Source organism: Notolabrus celidotus, chromosome 3 (genome assembly GCF_009762535.1).
Source record: "Notolabrus celidotus isolate fNotCel1 chromosome 3, fNotCel1.pri, whole genome shotgun sequence".
Classification (NCBI taxonomy): domain Eukaryota; kingdom Metazoa; phylum Chordata; class Actinopteri; order Labriformes; family Labridae; genus Notolabrus; species Notolabrus celidotus.
The window spans coordinates 40,212,303-40,231,975 of NC_048274.1; the positions used below are offsets into that span (position 1 = coordinate 40,212,303).

General features: G+C 41.5%; 1 protein-coding gene across 1 annotated transcript in view; it reads right to left on the reverse strand.

Annotated features, from left to right (window-relative positions):
- sh3gl3a (SH3-domain GRB2-like 3a) overlaps positions 1 to 15,969 on the reverse strand; it is a 32,597-nt gene extending 16,628 nt beyond the window's left edge. The window contains exon 1 of the mRNA XM_034680847.1: positions 15,751 to 15,969. Within this exon, the coding sequence (XP_034536738.1) occupies positions 15,751 to 15,795 (45 nt within the window). The 5' untranslated portion in view covers positions 15,796 to 15,969. The remainder of the gene's footprint in view (positions 1 to 15,750) is intronic.
- Positions 15,970 to 19,673: the final 3,704 nt, after the last annotated feature.

Consider the following 19,673-nt stretch of genomic DNA (forward strand, 5'->3'; position numbering starts at 1 on the left):
TTTCATACAAATAAAAGAATGTCGTCTCATAGAAGAGAAACTGAACATGATTACTGGAATGATCCTCTCCATCATGCATGGCTTAAACCTGACATCACAGGTAATTGCCTGGTTAGAGAGCAGAGCAGTGACACACGCCTGCTATCATAAGACGTGACGTCAGCTGGCGAGCCCATGCTGCAGCTGATGAAATTATTACTCTTTCAGTCTGGTCACATGGTAGCATGGAATGAGTTGAACACAGAATCATAATGAAGCTGATGAAATAACAAACATGCATCCCTCATATTTTTTATATTCATACTTAGAACTATCTCTGCAGTTATAAAACAGTTATACTGGTAAAACTCCACAGTAACAGAGCCTTGATACAACAATATGACTGACAATACTAACACCACTATGCAAGGTTTTAAAAATCCAACTTAGTCTGACTGAGATCTGTGGTGTTCTGCATATTAGCACTGCCTTAACTGTCTTAACCAGTACTGCTGACCCCAAACATCATTTTCAAATCTATCATTTTTTTTAACTCTTGACTAAAGCTTACAGCCATGTTGTTAATGCGTCTCTGTAGAGTTAAATGAGGGGAGATGGTGTAAACTACGAATAAAAGGCCCAAACACACGAATGAAGCAGATTATTTGAAGTATGGGTCAGCAGAGGTTCAATCATCTGGAATATAGAGAAAAATGTATTCCATCTCTGTGTGGCCTCCACGAACTTTGTGACACTACGTACTTTTTATGGGATCAGGAATAAACAGGAGGTCTCTTTGAGAACAGAAAGTGAGGAGGGCAGATTACCTGGTAAATTGTGAAAACTGTTGTCTGTCACTTGAATCCAGCTATCGGTTATACAAGGAGGTTTGCACTAGGGCTGCCAGGATTAGTCGACTAGTCACGATGGCATCGACGATCAAAATCAAAAAATGAAGCTTTGTTTTTCTCTCAAAACTGTACCTTCCACCGTCCTGTCTGCCTTTCTGTCCTTGACGCACATGCGCCAGTAGTGGTAATCGGGGTCAGCCCTGATGTCACCTGAAAAGGTATGCCCAAACAGTATCATGGCTAGCCTGCTAAGGAGCTCGAAAGTTTGGGAGCACCTTTCCAAAATAAAAGAGAAGAATGTGCAAATCAAAATCTGCAAGGCAGAAGTTGCCTGGCAGTACGACGGCCATGCACGAGCATCTGAAAAGGAAGCACGTCGTGGCTGATTCAATTTCTGACGAAGAGGGACAGTCGTCTCTGTAAGCTAATTGGCTAGTTAGCTGCTAACATTAACGTCAACAGTGAGCTATTTACTTAGTATTCATAGTGCAACTATACATATTGCATAGTTTTGGTTCCATTTTACAATGCACTAAATATTTACAGCTAAAAATGGTTAAGGCCAGAGTTGTGCCTTCATTTGATTTTGCACTATCACATTAAAACGTGTCAGAAATGCTGCTACAAGCTGCAAATTTCATTTCAAGTTGAATGAACTATCATCTTAATTGTCTTTATTTTTAGTTAGCACATACCTTAAACCAGGGGTGTCCTTTTTTTAAAGAGGGCCACATATGATGTTGTCAGAATACCTCAGGGCCAGTGGCTCCTACTGAGACTTTGGAATCCTAAAAGTTATATATGAAATATCTATTTAATAATAATTATTTTAAATGTTTTCTCAATAAAACAGTAACTAGGAAGTACCATTTAAAGATTAGCAAACTTTATTTTCTTCTGGGGGAAAATGTTTTTCATCAGGGTCGGGCAATGTGAGAAAAAATATTGTATCCTTATTTTCCACACTTCATTTTCATGTTGTTTTTAAGACTGTTCTGACCAGCAGACAACATTTTAAGAACAAAATAATTATTTTCCTGAGTTCTGAAGATTTTTGATGTACCTAATTTTGCCTTTTCTGTACAATTTCATAATTTTGATCTTGTCTTGTGTTCTCTTTTGTGTCTTCTGAACTTTTAGTGTTCATCAAGAACATTCTCACATCATGATAAAAACATAAATTTGAAAACCTGTCAGCTTTAAGAGTTCTTATGTTTCTTCTTTATTGCCGTCTTGAAGAATTCCCAGTGTTTTGGCTTTAGAGAGGGAGTCCATATGAAGCTTTTTGAGACCTTTCTGGATTGACTTTAGTTTTATGTGTGCGCTTGAAAGAAACTGCAAATGTACAGATGATTCAGAAGGTGATTAATTTAATTGCTATGAATAACACAATTTAAGATGGAAGCTTGGGGCCATAAATAAATGGACCTTGGGCCGCGATTGGCCCCCGGGCCGTACTTTGGACACCCCTGCCTTAAACACTTCAAGCTGCAGTAAGCTGCAATTTACGTTTGATCCCATTAGTCGACTAATCACAAAAATATTTGATGACTAGTCGATTATCAAAATAATCGTTTGTGGCAGCCCTAGTTTGCACTGCCCTCTGTAGCATTACTGGCTTCCCCATTCAATGCACCCAGCTCAACCCTTTTAGATAAAAAACAGACTGGTCTGGCGTGGGAACCCCACCCCTCTTGTTAAAATTTGCGTCTTGGGTATTCGTGTGCACGCAATTTCAAGTGTCAATTGAGCGAGTAAACACATTTAGTCAGTCCCTCCAGGAAGTTGCGATTTCGCGATCGCAACTATCAACGCAAATTCAACCAATCAGCGCGATTTTTTCGCGGCCTTGCAATTTTATACAATCACCGCAACTTTGACCAATTACCTTAACCTCAGCCCCTGTACGTCATCGGTTACCTCATCAATTTCACTTCCTTGGAACATAGAACGTCCTCACTTGATCGGCACTTTTCAACAGCAAAACACACACAGAGAACGGGTGAAGAGAGGGGACAGCAGGCAGGACAAGTGACCATGACAACGTTATTATTTATAGATACTAGAGTTATTATCTGAGGGGCGCAGTGTTAGCTTGGTCTCTACCTGCAGCAGGTGTGCTTTATGAACCAGCTCTCCTCACCTCCATGCATCTGTCTCATCTTCATTGATGATTTTTACCCCCGGTGTGCGTTAGTGACAAAGACACAACTGGGGGACGTCTGTTTAATTGTTGAGGTTTGACATTTTTGCCACCATTACTGTAAAAAGCTCTGCGTCTACAGCTTGATTTAATCCAGTTTGGTGAAACATCAGACACCTTTAGTAAGTTTTGATCAACTCCTAGTCATCAAATATGCAGATTCATTTCAGAGTGCCGTGAACCGACTGTCTGTCCAGTGCCTCTGTCACTGCGAGGTGCATTCAGGGACCATTGTAAATGTGCAATACAGTCCTTTCATGGCATTTTTCTGTGAATCAAGATAATTAAAATACAGTCACAGTGGACATATCAAGAATGTTTTTTAAAACAACTGTAATTTAGCATATGTACTTGCCCCTGACTCAGGGGCAAGTACATATGCTAAATTACAGTTGTTTTTAGAAATCTCATCTCAGGCTGAGACGTTATTGGGGGAAAAAAGCAAAAAAAAAATCGCAACTTTCACCGCAATTTTTTCAAAAAGCTGTCGCAAAATCTGGCTTTTTGGGCCGCAACAATCACAAAAAAATCCCGAAATCTCCCTCCCTGGAGGGACTGTTTAGTGCAATCGTTCGCGTCAGGTGTGAATTAGGGGGAGTGGCTGAGGAGGTTAAGAGCAAATCTCGATTGTCATTTTTATAAATCGTCCTAACCACAAATACAAACAAAATGCTAAAACTGATTTATCACTGACCCCTGCATGTAACATTCATTTTTAATCTTGCCTAATCAAACAAAGATTTGTACCAAAGGTCACACTGAGAAGGACAGAAGAAGAAAGAGGAACATAAAGTGCTTTTTGGAACAATGCTGCTCTATTTGAATCCTCTCTCTGGTGGTTCTCAACAGATTTCAGTACAGCTGCTGTGAGGAGTTTCAGCTGCTTATGAAACAAGCTGAAGATAATACTGATACATCTGTATGACCTAAAAAAGCTCATCTGCACTGCTCTTTGATTAGTGTAAGACCATGTAATCAACAGCACACTGCTTGTCTTCATTTCACACAGCAGAGTTTGATTTTGATTTACACAGAAGACCTTTCAAATAAATCTAGATGATATTTTTTGGTCAGAAAACACAACAAAGCCAAATATGGGACAAGATCTGCAAGATGAGCTCATAGGACTCATGAACACCAACTGTTGAGTCAGAAGGCTCTCATTTTACATCGACATCAGCCAGCCGATCCGCCTCACAGTGAAGCTGCACTAAATGATGATGAGCTCCTGAAATGTTAATAAGCTGAGAGGCCGTCACTCAGCCCTACAGGCGCCTGTGGTCTGTGCTACTGAAGATGGATCATTCTGTTCACGGAGCTGTTGACTGGATTGCTTTCTAGGTCATCGTGTTTCCATCTGAGGCCAAAGGTGTGCAAAGGTTGTTGTGATAACCTGTTGCTCCTCCAGAAACAAGATTATTGATGCAGCAGATGAGCATGCACGTGAGAACGCACAAGTTTTCGACCCACTGGTAAGAAGCGTGGCTTTTCCAACAGCTGCCTGACTAAAAGCCTCAGCATGCGTTCACCTTGTATTGATTTTTTTCAGAGATTTGCTGACGGAAATCTAGAAATCCAATCATTTTATGACACACAAGGTATGAGATGTGTAAAGGTGGAAATGGTTTGATTGTGTTTCCAAAGCTATATCAAACAATCTTACATCCCTTCAAACATTTTGACTGTTCCTGTTGTTTGCAGTTATTTATTTGGGGTTAAGGTCACGTGATGGGTCCGGGAGGCAGACACCCTCTCTATTTTTGAGATTAGGCTTAAAGTTTTCTTTTTGATAAAGCTGATAGTTAGAGCTGGATCAGGCTTCGACCAGCTCTAAGTTATGCTGCTATAGGCATGGACTGCCAGGGGAACTGGCACACTGACACACTGGGACCATCAACCCCCCCCCCCCCCCCCTCCCCCCAACACTTACTTTAACACTACCTGTCCCATTAAAGTTGCTAACCATAGACCTTTCTGGAGTTCCTGAGCTCCCTTGTCTCGTAGGTTCCTCTGAGCTGCCGTAGACGTCCTCCTGCTGTGGACGTTCCAGACTCGCTGATACGGACGTGCTGGACTCCAGTGGACACAACTACTAAAAACAAGACTTGTGTCTGCGTCACAAAGTAACAAAACTAACATGTTTGACCACCTTAAAAAAACATCACTTTGCGCAGTATAATGACTTTATTAAGGCCATGAGGAACACAGTTGTCACTCCCTGTCTTAGTCCGGCATCAAGTCAGAGATCCAGAGCAGTGACACTTAACAGCACATCACCCTAACTTCTCAACTCCCAAAGACAGACTGCAATGACCAACACATCAAAGTTCATTTGGCCAAAGACCTGTTGTGATGGACACTTTGTATTCCCATAGATTTAGGCGTCTTTTACACATCTCAATCTGAGGGTCTACTCGTGTAAGCTAACACTGAGGCCTGAAGGTCGAGCTTCAGGAGCATGCAGAGTAACCTCCCTTCTGCTAGTCATAGATTCATTCTTAGTGTCAACAGGCACAGCCGGGTGATAAGTGAGACAGGGTTGCTATGGTAATCAAGGTCCTTCTCCTGTATCCTGTTCATATCTGTCTGTTTGTGAGACTCAGTGTCTCCAGGCTAGAACAGTCTCTACACACTGTGGGGTTAATCATCGTCTAGGTATGACTATCTGACTCCGACAGAACCGACTCGTTACTACACTGCTGTCTACTGCCTGTGTACTGTTCATGTCATTTCTCCTCGGCTGAGTTCTACATTAACTATTCCAATGTAACCATCTGAGTCTCCTGAGTCCTCTGTGTCTGAGAGCCAGGTCGATACATTCCACTACACATGTATCCTACAAACACTGAGAGTGATGTGGGCTTCTGTAAATTGGTGAAAATGATATGCCACTCTGTCACACATTTATTCCACCAAACAGGCATAACCTGAACTGTGTGGAGCCATAGACTGTAAAAAAAAATGGACGTCATCTTGCTCGGCTCGAAGTGAGGCGGCCTCAATGGCTGCAAAGGGCTGCTCCCCCTAGTGGCTGGCTGCAGTATAGGTCAAAAACTCAGTCTGCCCCATTCATTTGAATGGAGAGGTTAAAAAACAGGGTTTTACAAACGGGTTTGCTTTGATTGACAGCTGCCGTAAAGAGAAACTCCGTAGGACCTTGGGACGCTACGCTGTACGGCCTTGGAAACACTTAAATTCCCTACTGCGCAGACTCTGGCTGCAGAAAATTTACAAGATGGCAGCGTTCTGGAACGGGATATTTTGGCTTCAAAACCGTACAATGGGAAAAGGCGGCGCAACGCTGTCCACTATATATACAGTCTATGTGTGGAGTATGTTAAGGAGAATCTGATAGAGATAGGAGTGTCACACTGTGGAGTTCTTAGCCACTACCACTGACCTCTGGTTCCTTTGAGTTGCTGCTGTAGACGTCCTCCTGCTGTGGACATTCCAAAACCCAGCTGCTAAGGACGTGCCAGACTCCAGCAGCAACAGCTACTACTACTACTACTACTATCCATCTCATCACTATCATCACTCTCTCTCTCTCTCTCTTTCTTTCTTTCTCTCTCTTTCTTATTCTCCTCTATCCCTCTGTCCAACCCCAACTGGGTCGAGGCAGATGTGTGTCTAACATGAGTCTGGTTCTGCTCGAGGTTTCTGCCTGTTAAAGGAATTCGATATCGGGAAAAATGACGTCACACCGATAAGTCCGATATTGAAAAAAATTGCCGATAACAAGAGCCGACTCAGATAAACCAAGATTGCTCTGATTACGTCCCTTTCGTCTTGCCTGTGCTGCATGCACAGACTGTATAAATACGGCTGCATGCTGTTGTCGCTATCATGATGTCATCCAACTGCGCCTGCAGGTAAACATGGCACCAGTCTTTCATTACTACCTGCGACAAAGACAACGGGATTGCAATTTGCAATAAATGTTCAGCTGAAGTTCAGAGAGGAGGGAAAAGGAGCGTGACGTACAACACATCAAACCTCATAAGTCACCTAAAGCTTCATCATCACTACGATGGAAGGAATACGAAGAGGCAGAGAAATCTGCTGCAGCTAATGCTACCGAACCACCAGCCGCAAGCAAGAAGTCGTCTGGGGCCGGTCTTGTACCTATCAACGAGGTCTTTGAAAAGACAAATAAGTTTGACAGAGACGCCTGCATCCAAACGATAAGAAACAGAAAGGCTATGGGAGAAGAGTGAGAGCAGCCAGGAGGACCATGGCTCAAAGGGTAAGAGAATTTAAATATTTGTTTCTGTCTTGATTTGATGGGGGCTGTACAAAAATCTAATTCTAATAATGCTGCTGTTTGAAATGTGAAATGAGAGGGGAGCTGCTTATTATCTGTCAGTAATAGAAAATTGAAATGTATTGGTTAAATCAAGTGAATGACAATAAAAGAGAACTAATCTTGAGGTAAAGTTTTAATCCTCAATCACAGTTGTTATGGACATTCTGGGATTTATATCTTGTGGCATTTAAAAAAAGTTAAAAGCCTTTGCTCCTCACTCAGGTACCACAGGAGAGCCGCAGGCATAGAGGACCAGGACAGACTGGAACAATGTTTTCTGCTGCTGCACGTGATGCTCTTTTCAGGACTTTATTGCACTGAGTCTGTTTTTTTGTAAAAAGCTTAGAATTTTGAATTGACTAAAGCACTTGGAGAAGCAAGAAGTTATCGGTTATCGGTATCGGTGGCAAAAAAACAGTTATCATGCACCACTATTTGTCACTACACAAATAAAGATTGATTAATTGATTGGTCAAGAAGAAACATGGATCCTTATCTTTAGAAGTTCAATGAATTCAGTTAAATACCCTTATTTTAAGACTTTGTTTGATGCAAAGATTGGAATGTAAGCTGAAATGACTGAAGTGAAAACAGAGATCTACTGATCGAATTTAGGTACAAGTTCATTTTATACTTTGCCACCAGAACCCAACTCTAAGTCCTGGTTTGATGAACAGTGCGTACCACAAAATAGAAAAGAAAGTATTAATTTGTTTTTAAATACATAATTCCAGAAAAAAATGTCCAGAAAATTGATTAATAATCATAATTTTGACAAGTGCTAAAAATGTCAGCCATATCTCCTACAGCCCTGGATCTGGCTCATAACCACTCACAAATAACTTTGATGATGGCTTAGTGTTAGCATAACTCCTTTCCACCATGTCCTCTGTTATCAAAGCCCTCAACGTCTGGTAGGGAGCCAACTCTGTTCTCTCCTGTTATCTTCAAACTGTAGATAATAATGTTCTACCATCAGGCACAGTTAAAATATTAACTTTTGGGCATTGTTAGCTTAGCACAGAACATCGACTTCCAGTTTCACTAAAGGGATTAACACTTCTTCACATAGATGTCTGGAGCATTAGTCACCTTCTACCTGTACTGTGGAGTTTGCACAGTCAACACCAACACTGCTGTTATCAAGTCACAGATAATGGAGAGACAGATATAGCTCTCAGCTACAGGTCCTCTGCGATGTGTGTAATCACGTTGTTGATGTCAGACACAAACACACCTTTCCACAACCACTACAGAATCATGTGCTAGTTTCAGAACTCTAAAAAAAAAGACTTCTCTTTGTATAGAATGTGTTTCTACAACATACCTGAGGTTGGCTTTCTGCTTAGGGTACTCATACCACTGCACAATGTTTGGATGAAGATGAGCAAGATAACAATTCTGTAATAATGGTACTGTAACTGTTTGACACCAAGAGGACCAATGCCAGTCCTGTGAGTCATTATTGCAACATAAAGCACCTAAATGTGTTATATGTTTAAACTAAAAGCCAATTTTGGCTTTATATCAGGATGGACCACGTTTGCTCTGTCACATAGACTTTTAAGGGGATGCATCATCTTTGTCTAAAAAGTGAAGCCAAAACTACCTCTTTTGAAGTGGATGGGAAAGTGGCCGTACTTCCTGTCTTTCTCTTATTACCTGATAGTGTTCATTGTGACAGAAAGTGCTTTAGGGCATGGCCACCTGTGATTCAGAAGACTATTCAGGGTTGACAGCCATTGTGTCCACCCTCTTCTATCTTCACTTTTGAATTCAAAAAATAAAACAGGGTATCCCAAATGCCATATTCAGTGGAAAAGTTCACTTCTTAAATTCCTTCAGCCATGATGATCTTCAAATTAGTCCAATCAATCAACCAATCAATCTTTAATTATATAAATCACTCCACACGTTATCTCACCATGAGCAGAGCACTTTGCAGCATTTAGCAAGTTACAGCGGCCAGGACAAACTTCCTTTAACAGGCAGAAACCTCCATCAGGACCAGACTCATGTTGTTTTCCATACTTAAATGCACCTACAGGATTCTTTTTTTTTAGTCATGGTGTATTTATTGAGTTTTCCATACAGACAGACAAATACAACAAAGACAATACAGAAATAATAAAGAGAAAACCTGACAAAATTAAATACAACTGGCTTCCAGTCACTGGACAGCCAAGACAAAATGATATTAGAAAACAAAAAGCAAAATAAAAACAATAACAATTTAAAGGAGAAATATATAAATAAATTACATAAAAATAAATTAAAAAGTGCACCAGATTGCAGAGTTGGTGATTTTTACAGAGCCATACCCCTTTTTATCCGTTAAGCGGCACTGTCAATCGTTCCACGTAGGAAATAAAAGGATACCATATTGTATCAAATTTCCCAGTTGATCCCCGTATTGTGTGTCTTATCTTTTCGATTTTGAGAAAGTACATCACCTCACAAATCCACCTGCTGAAAGTAGGAGGACGGTCACTCTTCCAATTCAAGAGAATGAGACGCCTCGCAAGAAGGGCTGAGTAGGCTATACGACTCAACTGCACTTTAGTCAGAGTGAGTTCCCCCGATTGCACCCCAAAAAGACCCAGAAAAGGACACGGCACCTACAGGATTCTTTTGTTTCTGTTTTCTGAGGAGGGGATCCCTGGAAGTTTGTACCTGTGGGTCTGACAGGCGAGACAGCTGTACAGCTCGTCATCAGTACCAGGCATCACAGATTAACGCTGGAGAAGGAAGGATTACTAAAACACGAGGAAAGTGAGGAGACAAATTACTTCATCAAGAAGCAGATATAGTCCTAATCAACATTACCAATCAACATTATGGGCTAGATAGGGACTGAGTAAATTACTCGATGTACCCAGAACATTAAACCATTGTTTTCTCTTGAGACAAGAAGGAATGTTCCAGTCATAAAGTCTTTCTTAAAGCTCCCATATATGGGATTTCAAAAGCTCAAAAGTCACATATGATCTTACGGGATGTTAGCACAATGAAATATCTGAGATGTGATGTCATTCGTTAAGGCTCATCGTTAGCTTAAACACTGTTTTTAGACCATAGAACACAATCTAAACACTTCAATGTCCAATGTGTCTCCAATGGAGGGATTCTCTGCTTCCCCATTTTCCTTTATTGGCAAATTAAGATCTTTTGGATCATTATCTGGCTCCTCACAAATGGCATTTAAAAATGTCATCTTGGGCTCTGCACATAGACTGTAGTATCCGTGACGTCATCCACCTGTTTCTGAAGAGCTGTTTTGAAGCCTGTCGGCGGCGGGAGCCATATTAGAAATGTTGAACGCAACTTAACTACTGTCAAGCTAGTGTGATGTAAAGAGGCGGGCTTTGAGCCTCCTAGCCAACAGCTACAGTGTTCCCACCTGTCAATCAAGACTGTAAACCAGGCTGTAAACATGTTTTATTTCTGCTGTAAAGATCATCTTTTTTGAATTGGTGTGTATGTGGTTTCCGGCACTACTGGAGCCAGCCTCAAGTGGACACTTGAGAAACTGCAGTTTTTACAAATTTGGCACTGGCTTCAATTCTTACGGCCGGAGGTTGCCACTTGGCTCTGCATCGTAATGAACACTTCTTTAATATATTAGAAACAACATGGTTCATAGCTGAATAAAAATCAAGTAAAGTCTGCAGTTAAAGTTACTGTGAGGTACAGCCCTCACTGACAGGTCAACCTGAAGCAAACAGTGCAGCTGTAGTTCCATGCTTCCAAAAATTCAGTATTGACTTAAAGGGCGAAACACAATGCAAACAGAGCAGAGGAGATATTTCACTACTGTCCTCTCTATCAGCTGGAAAACATTCAGATACGGTTCATCTAAACAGGAAGTGACAATCCTCTCTGTTGTCTCCTGCTGGTTGGTGGCTGGTGGTTTTCGACCTACAGACCCCTGTCACAGAAAAGAAAACAATCTTTTGTTTTCTTTTCTGTGACAGTGGTTATGAGTCTGGCTGATAAAGCCTGTTTTCAGATGTTTCCTCACAGTGTTTACAGTAACAGGAAACCTCTGAGGCCGATGTGGAGCGCTGAATTGTTTTACAGCCCCTGCTTTGACTCGTCAGAGCATGACTCAGAGCACGTCGACATCAGAGCATCAAGAGCAGGGTCACAAAGTTACCATGAAACAGAGAGTACTGGACTTATCTGATGACTGCAGAGGGATGTTAGCATGTTTGCAATGGCCAAAAAGAAATAGATCAAATCCCGTTTTAGTTGCCTTGTGACAACCTCTCATGAGATCTCCATTCACTCTCATGAAAACAGGTTGTGAAAAAGAAACTTGCATGTCTACTTCTATGTACAAGTGAAAGGTGAACCACAACAAACAGGAAGCAGTCGGTGGTTGACCTGTCTACTGTGCATGTCTGAATCTTCATGAATAATAAGATGTGAAATGATAGGCTGATGTCTCGGGTTATCTCCATCGTCACACTTGTAGTTGGTCTTTGCTTTTTCTGAGCACTGTCATGTTTTAGCTACAACACAACAGTATTCTCCTTTTGTAGTGTGATAAGGACTTTTTAACCAATGAAACTACATACCAGCCTCTCTTTAATGCACTACTTCAGCTACCCCGTCTGTGTGAAAGGTTCAGAGGAGCCATTCCACTCCTGACCCTGCATCAGAGTAGCTGATAGGGTCATACCTGAGGATACATAGTGGAGCTGGCAGGTAAATGGTAAATGGTCTTGTAGTGCTTTTCTAGTCTTTCTGACCACTCAAAGCACTTTGAAATTACTTGTCACATTCACCCATTCACTCACTGATGGTAGAGGCTGCTATATAGTGAGGGACCACCAGTTTAGCTAATAACATTCATACACATTCACACATGGCTGAACAACAGCGGGAGCAATTTGGGGTTCAGTGTCTTGCTCAAGGACACTTTGGCATGTGACTGCCAGAGCTGGGATCAAACCACCAACCTTCCGATTGATAGACGACCAACTCTACCCACTGAGCCACAGGTCAGGACAATGCTGTTTGTGAAGCTTTTTCCATGTGTGTCAACATGCAAGTCTTTATCTGCTTCTGTGCTGCAAGGCTATGTAACATAAAGTACTGAGGGGGCAATGTGACAGCACAAAAGAAGCGCAAGAACAGAGCATTGTTATCACATTATCACAAAATCCCTGCAAAAAAAGAGGCTACCATCAAAGCATCAAGTCTTGATGGGGGAACACTGAAGATGAATTGAAACTGACACATATCACATTGTGCAGGCTCTCTCCAGTGTGCTATAAAAATATCTGAATAACTGATTTAGAGAAAGAATGTGAATACATAGCTTATACGGTTACGCCATCTCATCACTATCACCGCTCCCTCTCTCTCTTATTCTTCTCTATCCCTCTTTCCAACCCCAACTAGGTCGAGGCCGATGGCTGTCTAACATGAGTCTGGTTCTGCTCGAGGTTTCTGCCTCTTAAAGGAAGTTTGTCCTCACCGCTGTAACTAGCTAAATACTGTGAGGTGCAGTGCTCATGGTGGATTAAGGTGGGGTCAGACTGAGTCCTGTCAGTAAGAGGGGACTGGATCATATCCTGTCTTGGTGTTGGGTCTCTGTTAATAATTTAACATAGAGTGGTCTAGACCTGCTCTGTTTGTAAAAGCGTCCTGAGATAACGTTTGTTGGGATTTGGTGCTATATAAATAAAAATGGATTGATTCAGATTCAGACAACTTTATTGATCCCAAAATGGGCAATTCATTTGATTGATGCTAATAAAACAATAGTGAGTAACTTTGAGTGATAAGTTGGTTAGTGGAAAACAAAAGAAGGAGGACCCAAGGTGCAGACAAACAAAAGGTTTTAGTTAACAAAAGAAATAAACAAAAACTTAGTTTTAAAATAAATGGACGGGGAACAAAAGGAGAATACTATAAGCACAGGAACACACATACTCAGGTAAGAATAGACAATGAACTGACACAGAAGAGAGGAACACATACTCAGGTAAGATATAATAGAATAGACAATGAACTGACACAGAAGATAGGAACACATACTCAGGTAAGATATAATAGAATAGACAATGAACTGACACAGAAGATAGGAACACATACTCAGGTAAGATATAATAGAATAGACAATGAACTGACACAGAAGAGAGGAAACACAGAGACGATATACACACACTAGGTAAAGAGTAATGAGACACAGGTGTAGACAATCACAAAGGAGGGAAAACACAGGAAGTAAAACTAGACTTAACTCTACAAAATAAAACAGGAAGCACTAGACAAAAACAGACAAGGAATACACAGACATGAGAGTATACAAAAAAGGAGAACATACAGTGGATATCAAAAGTCTCCACCCCCCTGTTAAAATGCCAGGTGTTGTGATGTAAAAAATGAAACCAAGATAAATCATGTCACAACTTTTTCCACCTTTAATGTGACCCATTAACAATTCAATTTTAAAAATTTAAAATCTTTTAGGGGGAAGAATAAAAAATATTCTCCTGCGCTCTGTGCCCCTCCTGCTCGCAGGTAACAGAGCTGCTCGCGCTCCAGTAGATTTTAGTTTTGTCAGTCGGGGGCGGGCACAGTGGGCGGGCACATTCACGATGGGCTCCAAGTGTGATTGGCTGCAGGGACAGAGTACTTGTGTTTACTATTGGACAGGTTGTTTTTTTCCCCCTATTTGTTGTTATCGTCCGCGTCATGCACATGGACATGGGACGCTGCTGTTTACGAGCTCCTTGGCTAATCTTCCAAGAACGACAGCTTCCCATGTAATTTTCTAAAGTGGAGACACTTTCCTCTTTAGTCTCCCCAAAGCTGAGCGCAGACAAAACTCTCCCACTCTGTGGTGTTTGATGGTGTAGCATGACCACGTGATTTTGATGTTTAAATATCAGTAAAAGGTGAAAAATGTTAGTGTTCCAGGTAGTGTTCCTCTCACAGGATGAGCAGAGAAATGTTGTACGTGAGTGATGTGTAAGCACTCACAAGGAAATGTTTTCTTCATGGTCTCTTTGATTTGCGAGGATCTTGTTTGTTCATGTGATAGTTTTGTCAGGGATTTAACGCCATATAAATCACTTTTAGGGACAGTGGGGGTCGCAGGCTGAAAAGTTTGAGAACCCCTTGTCTAGACCACTCTATGTCAAATTCTGAACAGAGACCCAACACCAAGACAGGGTAAACCAGCCTACCTATATGAGCATGTGTCTGTGTTTCCTGTGCTGTTATGAATGAACCTGCTGCTACTGATGCTTTTGATAATTAACTGTTCACTAACCCTAAACTTAGGAGTCATCTGGGAACAAAGAAAGGCAGAAAACTCATTACATTTTCTATTTTCAAGGTTTTATTTCAACATTAGCTACTATTTTTGTCGATATTATTTATCATAATGGGAAAAATGTACTATTTTTAGATAATTAAAAAAAAAAAAAACATTCTGGAAGACATCTCACCACCCCCCAGGGGGTCCCAACCCAAACTTTGTGCCCCCCTTGTCTAGACCAGCTCTGTTTGTAAAAGTGTCTTGAGATAGTGTTTGTTGTGATTTGGCACTATACAAATAAAGATTGATTGATTGATTGATTGACTGTGCACTACTGTATGTGAGTAACAGGCCAACAGACCAAACCCAACCGGTCATAAAATACAGTCAGATAGCAGAGCCCCTCAGACTCCAAGGGCAAAATACACCCAGGGGTTTAAAGTACAGTAACGGAAGACATAACAACGCCTGAGAGGAAAAACCTTGTGCTGAACTCCACTTTGACCCACTTCCCCCTGAAGACTGGATGCTGGCACAGCTCAGAAGCCACAGCTCCAATCCACAAACAGATCATCCATTGATCTAGCCTGTTTCCATGTTGTCACAATATTAATATTGGATCACAGTTACTCACAACCCTCCAACACCCTGTGATTTGTTTGTGTGTGTGTGTGTGTGTGTGTGTGTGTGTGTGTGTGTGTGTGTGATCATTAACTAGGCCTTTGAGATGCTCCTATAGAGATAATGTATAACTATGATGGAAAAAAATGTTTGAGGTAATTTGTATTGTTTATTTGTATTGTAATATTTGAGATGATGTTCTGTAGTGTGTTGCACCTTATAGAAATACTCCTGTCTTTTGGGTGTTTTACAGACACTTGTCTTAGGTCTGATTTTGTCAGCTGTGTCTGGTGAACGTTGTTTCTGTCCTGATCGAAGTTACAATGAAAAAATAACATTACAGTGAGACGTTCAAATGTCTCAATATGTCGCTAAAACCCAGCAGGATTTGAAGTCATGATACAACCGCATCTACTTTGAATGTTTCCTCCTGCAGCCTGGTGATCCGTGAGCTGAACATGTCTTCATCCTAACAATTGTTGTTCTGAACGGGGAATAACAGGCGGCTCCATACCTGACTGGCTTTGTGGAACTGTTTCTTCAGCCCTGCCACGGACATCTTCGACACCCGTGGAACGTTTCACCACTCCAGATAATATGTCCCGTGAAACCCTGAATAACACTGGTCTGTTAGGAGAAACCCTGGTGCCTCCACAACACCACACACATCGGTCTACACCGTTCAACGTATATCAGAGACCTGAGGGGAGTCAAGCTCACACTCAGCAGAGTGTAACACAACCGGAAACAGCTGTTAATCTCTTCAAAATAAAACTTTCAGTTTCACTGAAACTACTTCCCATTAGTGTCTCACACATACAGATGGCTTCATTGTTTCTGACATCACTGAAAAGTGAAATATGGTATCTGGTCACATAAATAATGAATCCAAACAGAACTTTAAACAGCATTCATCCGGAAGCTAAGGCAAGGCAACTTTATTTGAATCGCGCATTTCAAACAAGAGGGCAACTCAATGTGCTTTACATTAAAACATTAAAAGCATTGGAGACATTCAGACAAGCATAAAAGAACACAATTAAAATGAATATAAATATATAACATAGAGTATAATATACAAATATAATATAACATAGAAAAAAAAGGATAATTAGAAATATATTAAAAACACAATTTAAATTAGCATTTAAAGCGAGTTAAAATAAGCTAAGATAATAAGGCAGTGTCAAATAAAAAGGTCTTAGTCTTTGATTTAAAAGAGGTGAGAGTTGGAGCAGACCTGCAGCTTTCAGGGACTTTGTTCAGATATGTGGTGCATCATGACTAAACGCTGCTTCACCATGTTTCCTTCTGACTCTAGGGACTGAAAGCAGACCAGTACCTGATGACCTCAGAGGTCCAGATGGTTCATACAGTAGCAGCAGATCAGCAATGTATTTTGGGTCTAAACCATTCAGTGCTTTATAAACCATCAGCAGTATTTTAAAGTCTACTCTCTGACAGACAGGAAGCCAGTGTAGAGATCTAAGAACAGGAGTGATGTGATCTAAGATAGGTATTCCGTGGTGAAAATCTTCTTGGTGCTCTCCTTTTTATATGACTTCAGTTGGATTTTGTACATCTAAGAGCCCATTATTTTCCGTTATAATATGTTAGAGGGTGGCCTTTACAGTTCAGTGTACAATCTGAGCTTTTTATGCGTGCGTGAAGGCAACGTGTACTCTTATTTTGAAAGTCACAACGAGAAGCTGGAGTTGCACATTATTCAGCCTTACTTTTTATGTGGCAGAGGAGGAGAGTGTTTCCTGAATCGCAGAGATGTCGCCACTTCTCTAGCCCCATTGGTCAACAGCTCCTCGTGTGAGAGAATCGGCGTAGAGCAATGATGTGTCTTCATAAATGTACAATCAACTACCTGCACGGGAATCAAACACCTGATTGTTGGAGCGATGTTATTTAACTTATTGTACATATGTTCACAAAAGAAAGTAGTCGGGTAATGGGTGACGTTTCTATGAGCAATATTGAGTCCATGAAGCCAATACTACATGATAAGCTACATTCTGGGTTTGAGGATGGCGGTGGAAACTTAAACCTTGAGCACATTTGTAATTCTTTGTTGTATAATGCAAAGCTGTTGAATTGTATCTTTTGACCAGAACCCATCAGAAAGCAGGGCACACGAATATTCTGCTAAAGCCCAGTTGATCGCTGTTTACTGCATGGCCCAACCAAGTGGCAACTTCCGGTCTCAAACTATGAAGCCTGAAGTGTTATAAACTGCAATTCATCGAGAATCCACTTGAGGCTGGCTGCAGAAACACCGGAAACCACATAGACACCAATTCAAAGAGACGATCTTTACAGCAGAAATAAACATGTTTACAGTCTGGTTCAAAAACAGCTCAGGTCTACCTAGCTATTTTCTCTATCAGCACACACTGTACGGGGTGAATCTGTTTCTAACGCAGTGGTTCAGAAGATATTAAGGTTACAAGTTTTTGCACAAATAAGGACATGACTGACAGGCGGAACATATAGCTGTTGGCTAGGAGAGAGAGAAAGAGAGAGAAAGAGAGAGAGAGGGAGCGATGATAGGGATGAGACAGATAGTAGTAGTAGTAGTAGTAGTAGTAGTAGTAGTAGTAGTAGTAGTACCTGTTGCCGCTGGAGTTCGGCACGTCTCGTAGCAGCTGGAGTCTGGAATGTCCACAGCAGCAGGACGTTAGCAGCAGCGACTCAGAAGAACCTACGAGACAAGGGAGCTCAGGGACTCCAGAAAGGTCTATGGATAGTAACTTTAAAAAGGAGAGATCATTTACAACTTCAATGAGTGCTGTTTCTGTGCTGTTGTGGGAATGGTAACCTGACCGATATGTATGTAAAAGGTTGTTTGATAATTACTGAGCTGAGAGTAAACCGTTATTTCAAGTATTTTACTGAGAAATGGTAAATTGGAGACGGTCCTGTCATGGCCTTGTGAAGTAGGGGTGCTGAGGGTGCTGCAGCACCCCCTGTTGGAAAAGGCATCACACAAGTTTTTCTGAATGCATAAATAAGTTGAAATGAATACATTAATTAACACAATAAATCAGTTTTCTTTAAATCATTTTCATTGTATTATTTCCTGAAAATGTAATGCCTGAGGAAGATTTGAGAAATTACAGTGGGGCAAAAAGGTATTCAGTCAGCCACTGATTTTGCAAGTTCTCCCACTTAGAAAGATGAGAGAGGTCTGTAATTTTCATCAGAGGTACACTTCAACTATGAGAGACAACATGAGAAAAAAAAATCCACGAAATCACATTGTAGGATTTTTAAAGAATTGATTTATAAATGATGGTGGAAAATAAGTATTTGGTCACCCACAAACAAGCAAGATTTCTGTCTCTCACAGACCTGTAACTTCTTCTTTAAGAAGCTCTTCTGTCCTCCACTCGTTACCTGTATTAATGACACCTGTTTGAACTGGTTATCTGTATAAAAGACACCTGTCCACAGACTCAAACAGTCACACTCCAAACTCAACCATGGCCAAGACCAAAGAGCTGTCCAAGGACACCAGGAAGAAAATTGTGGACCTGCACCAGGCTGGGAAGAGTGAATCTACAATAGGCAAGCAGGTTGGTGTGAATAAATCAACTGTGGGAGCAATTGTAAGAAAATGGAAGACATACAAGACCATTGATAATCTCCCTCGATCTGGGGCCCCACGCAAGATCTCATCCCGTGGGGTCAAAATGATCATGAGAACGGTGAGCGAAAATCCCAGAACTACACGGAGGGACCTGATGAATGACCTGCAGAGAGCTGGGACCAAAGTAACAAAGGCTACCATCAGTAACACACTACGCCGAGAGGGACTCAAATCCTGCAGCGCCAGGCGTGTCCCCCTGCTTAAGCCAGTTCATGTCCAGGCCCGTCTGAAGTTTGCCAGAGAGCATATGGATGATCCAGAAGAGGATTGGGAGAATATCATGTGGTCAGATGAAACCAAAATAGAACTTTTTGGTAAAAACTCAACTCGTCGTGTTTGGAGGAAGAAGAATGCTGAGTTGCATCCCAAGAACACCATACCTACTGTGAAGCATGGGGGTGGAAACCTCATGCTTTGGGCTGTTTTTCTGCAAAGGGGACAGGACGACTGATCCGTGTTAAGGGAAGAATGAACGGGGCCATGTATCGTGAGATTTTAATTCAAAACCTCCTTCCATCAGTGAGAGCATTGAAGATGGAACGTGGCTGGGTCTTCCAGCATGACAATGATCCCAAACACACCGCTCGGGCAACGAAGGAGTGGCTCCGTAAGAAGCATTTCAAGGTCCTGGAGTGGCCTAGCCAGTCTCCAGACCTCAACCCCATAGAAAATTTGTGGAGGGAGTTGAAAGTCCGTGTTGCCCAGCGACAGCCCCAAAACATCACAGCTCTAGAGGAGATCTGCATGGAGGAATGGGTCAAAATACCAGCTACAGTGTG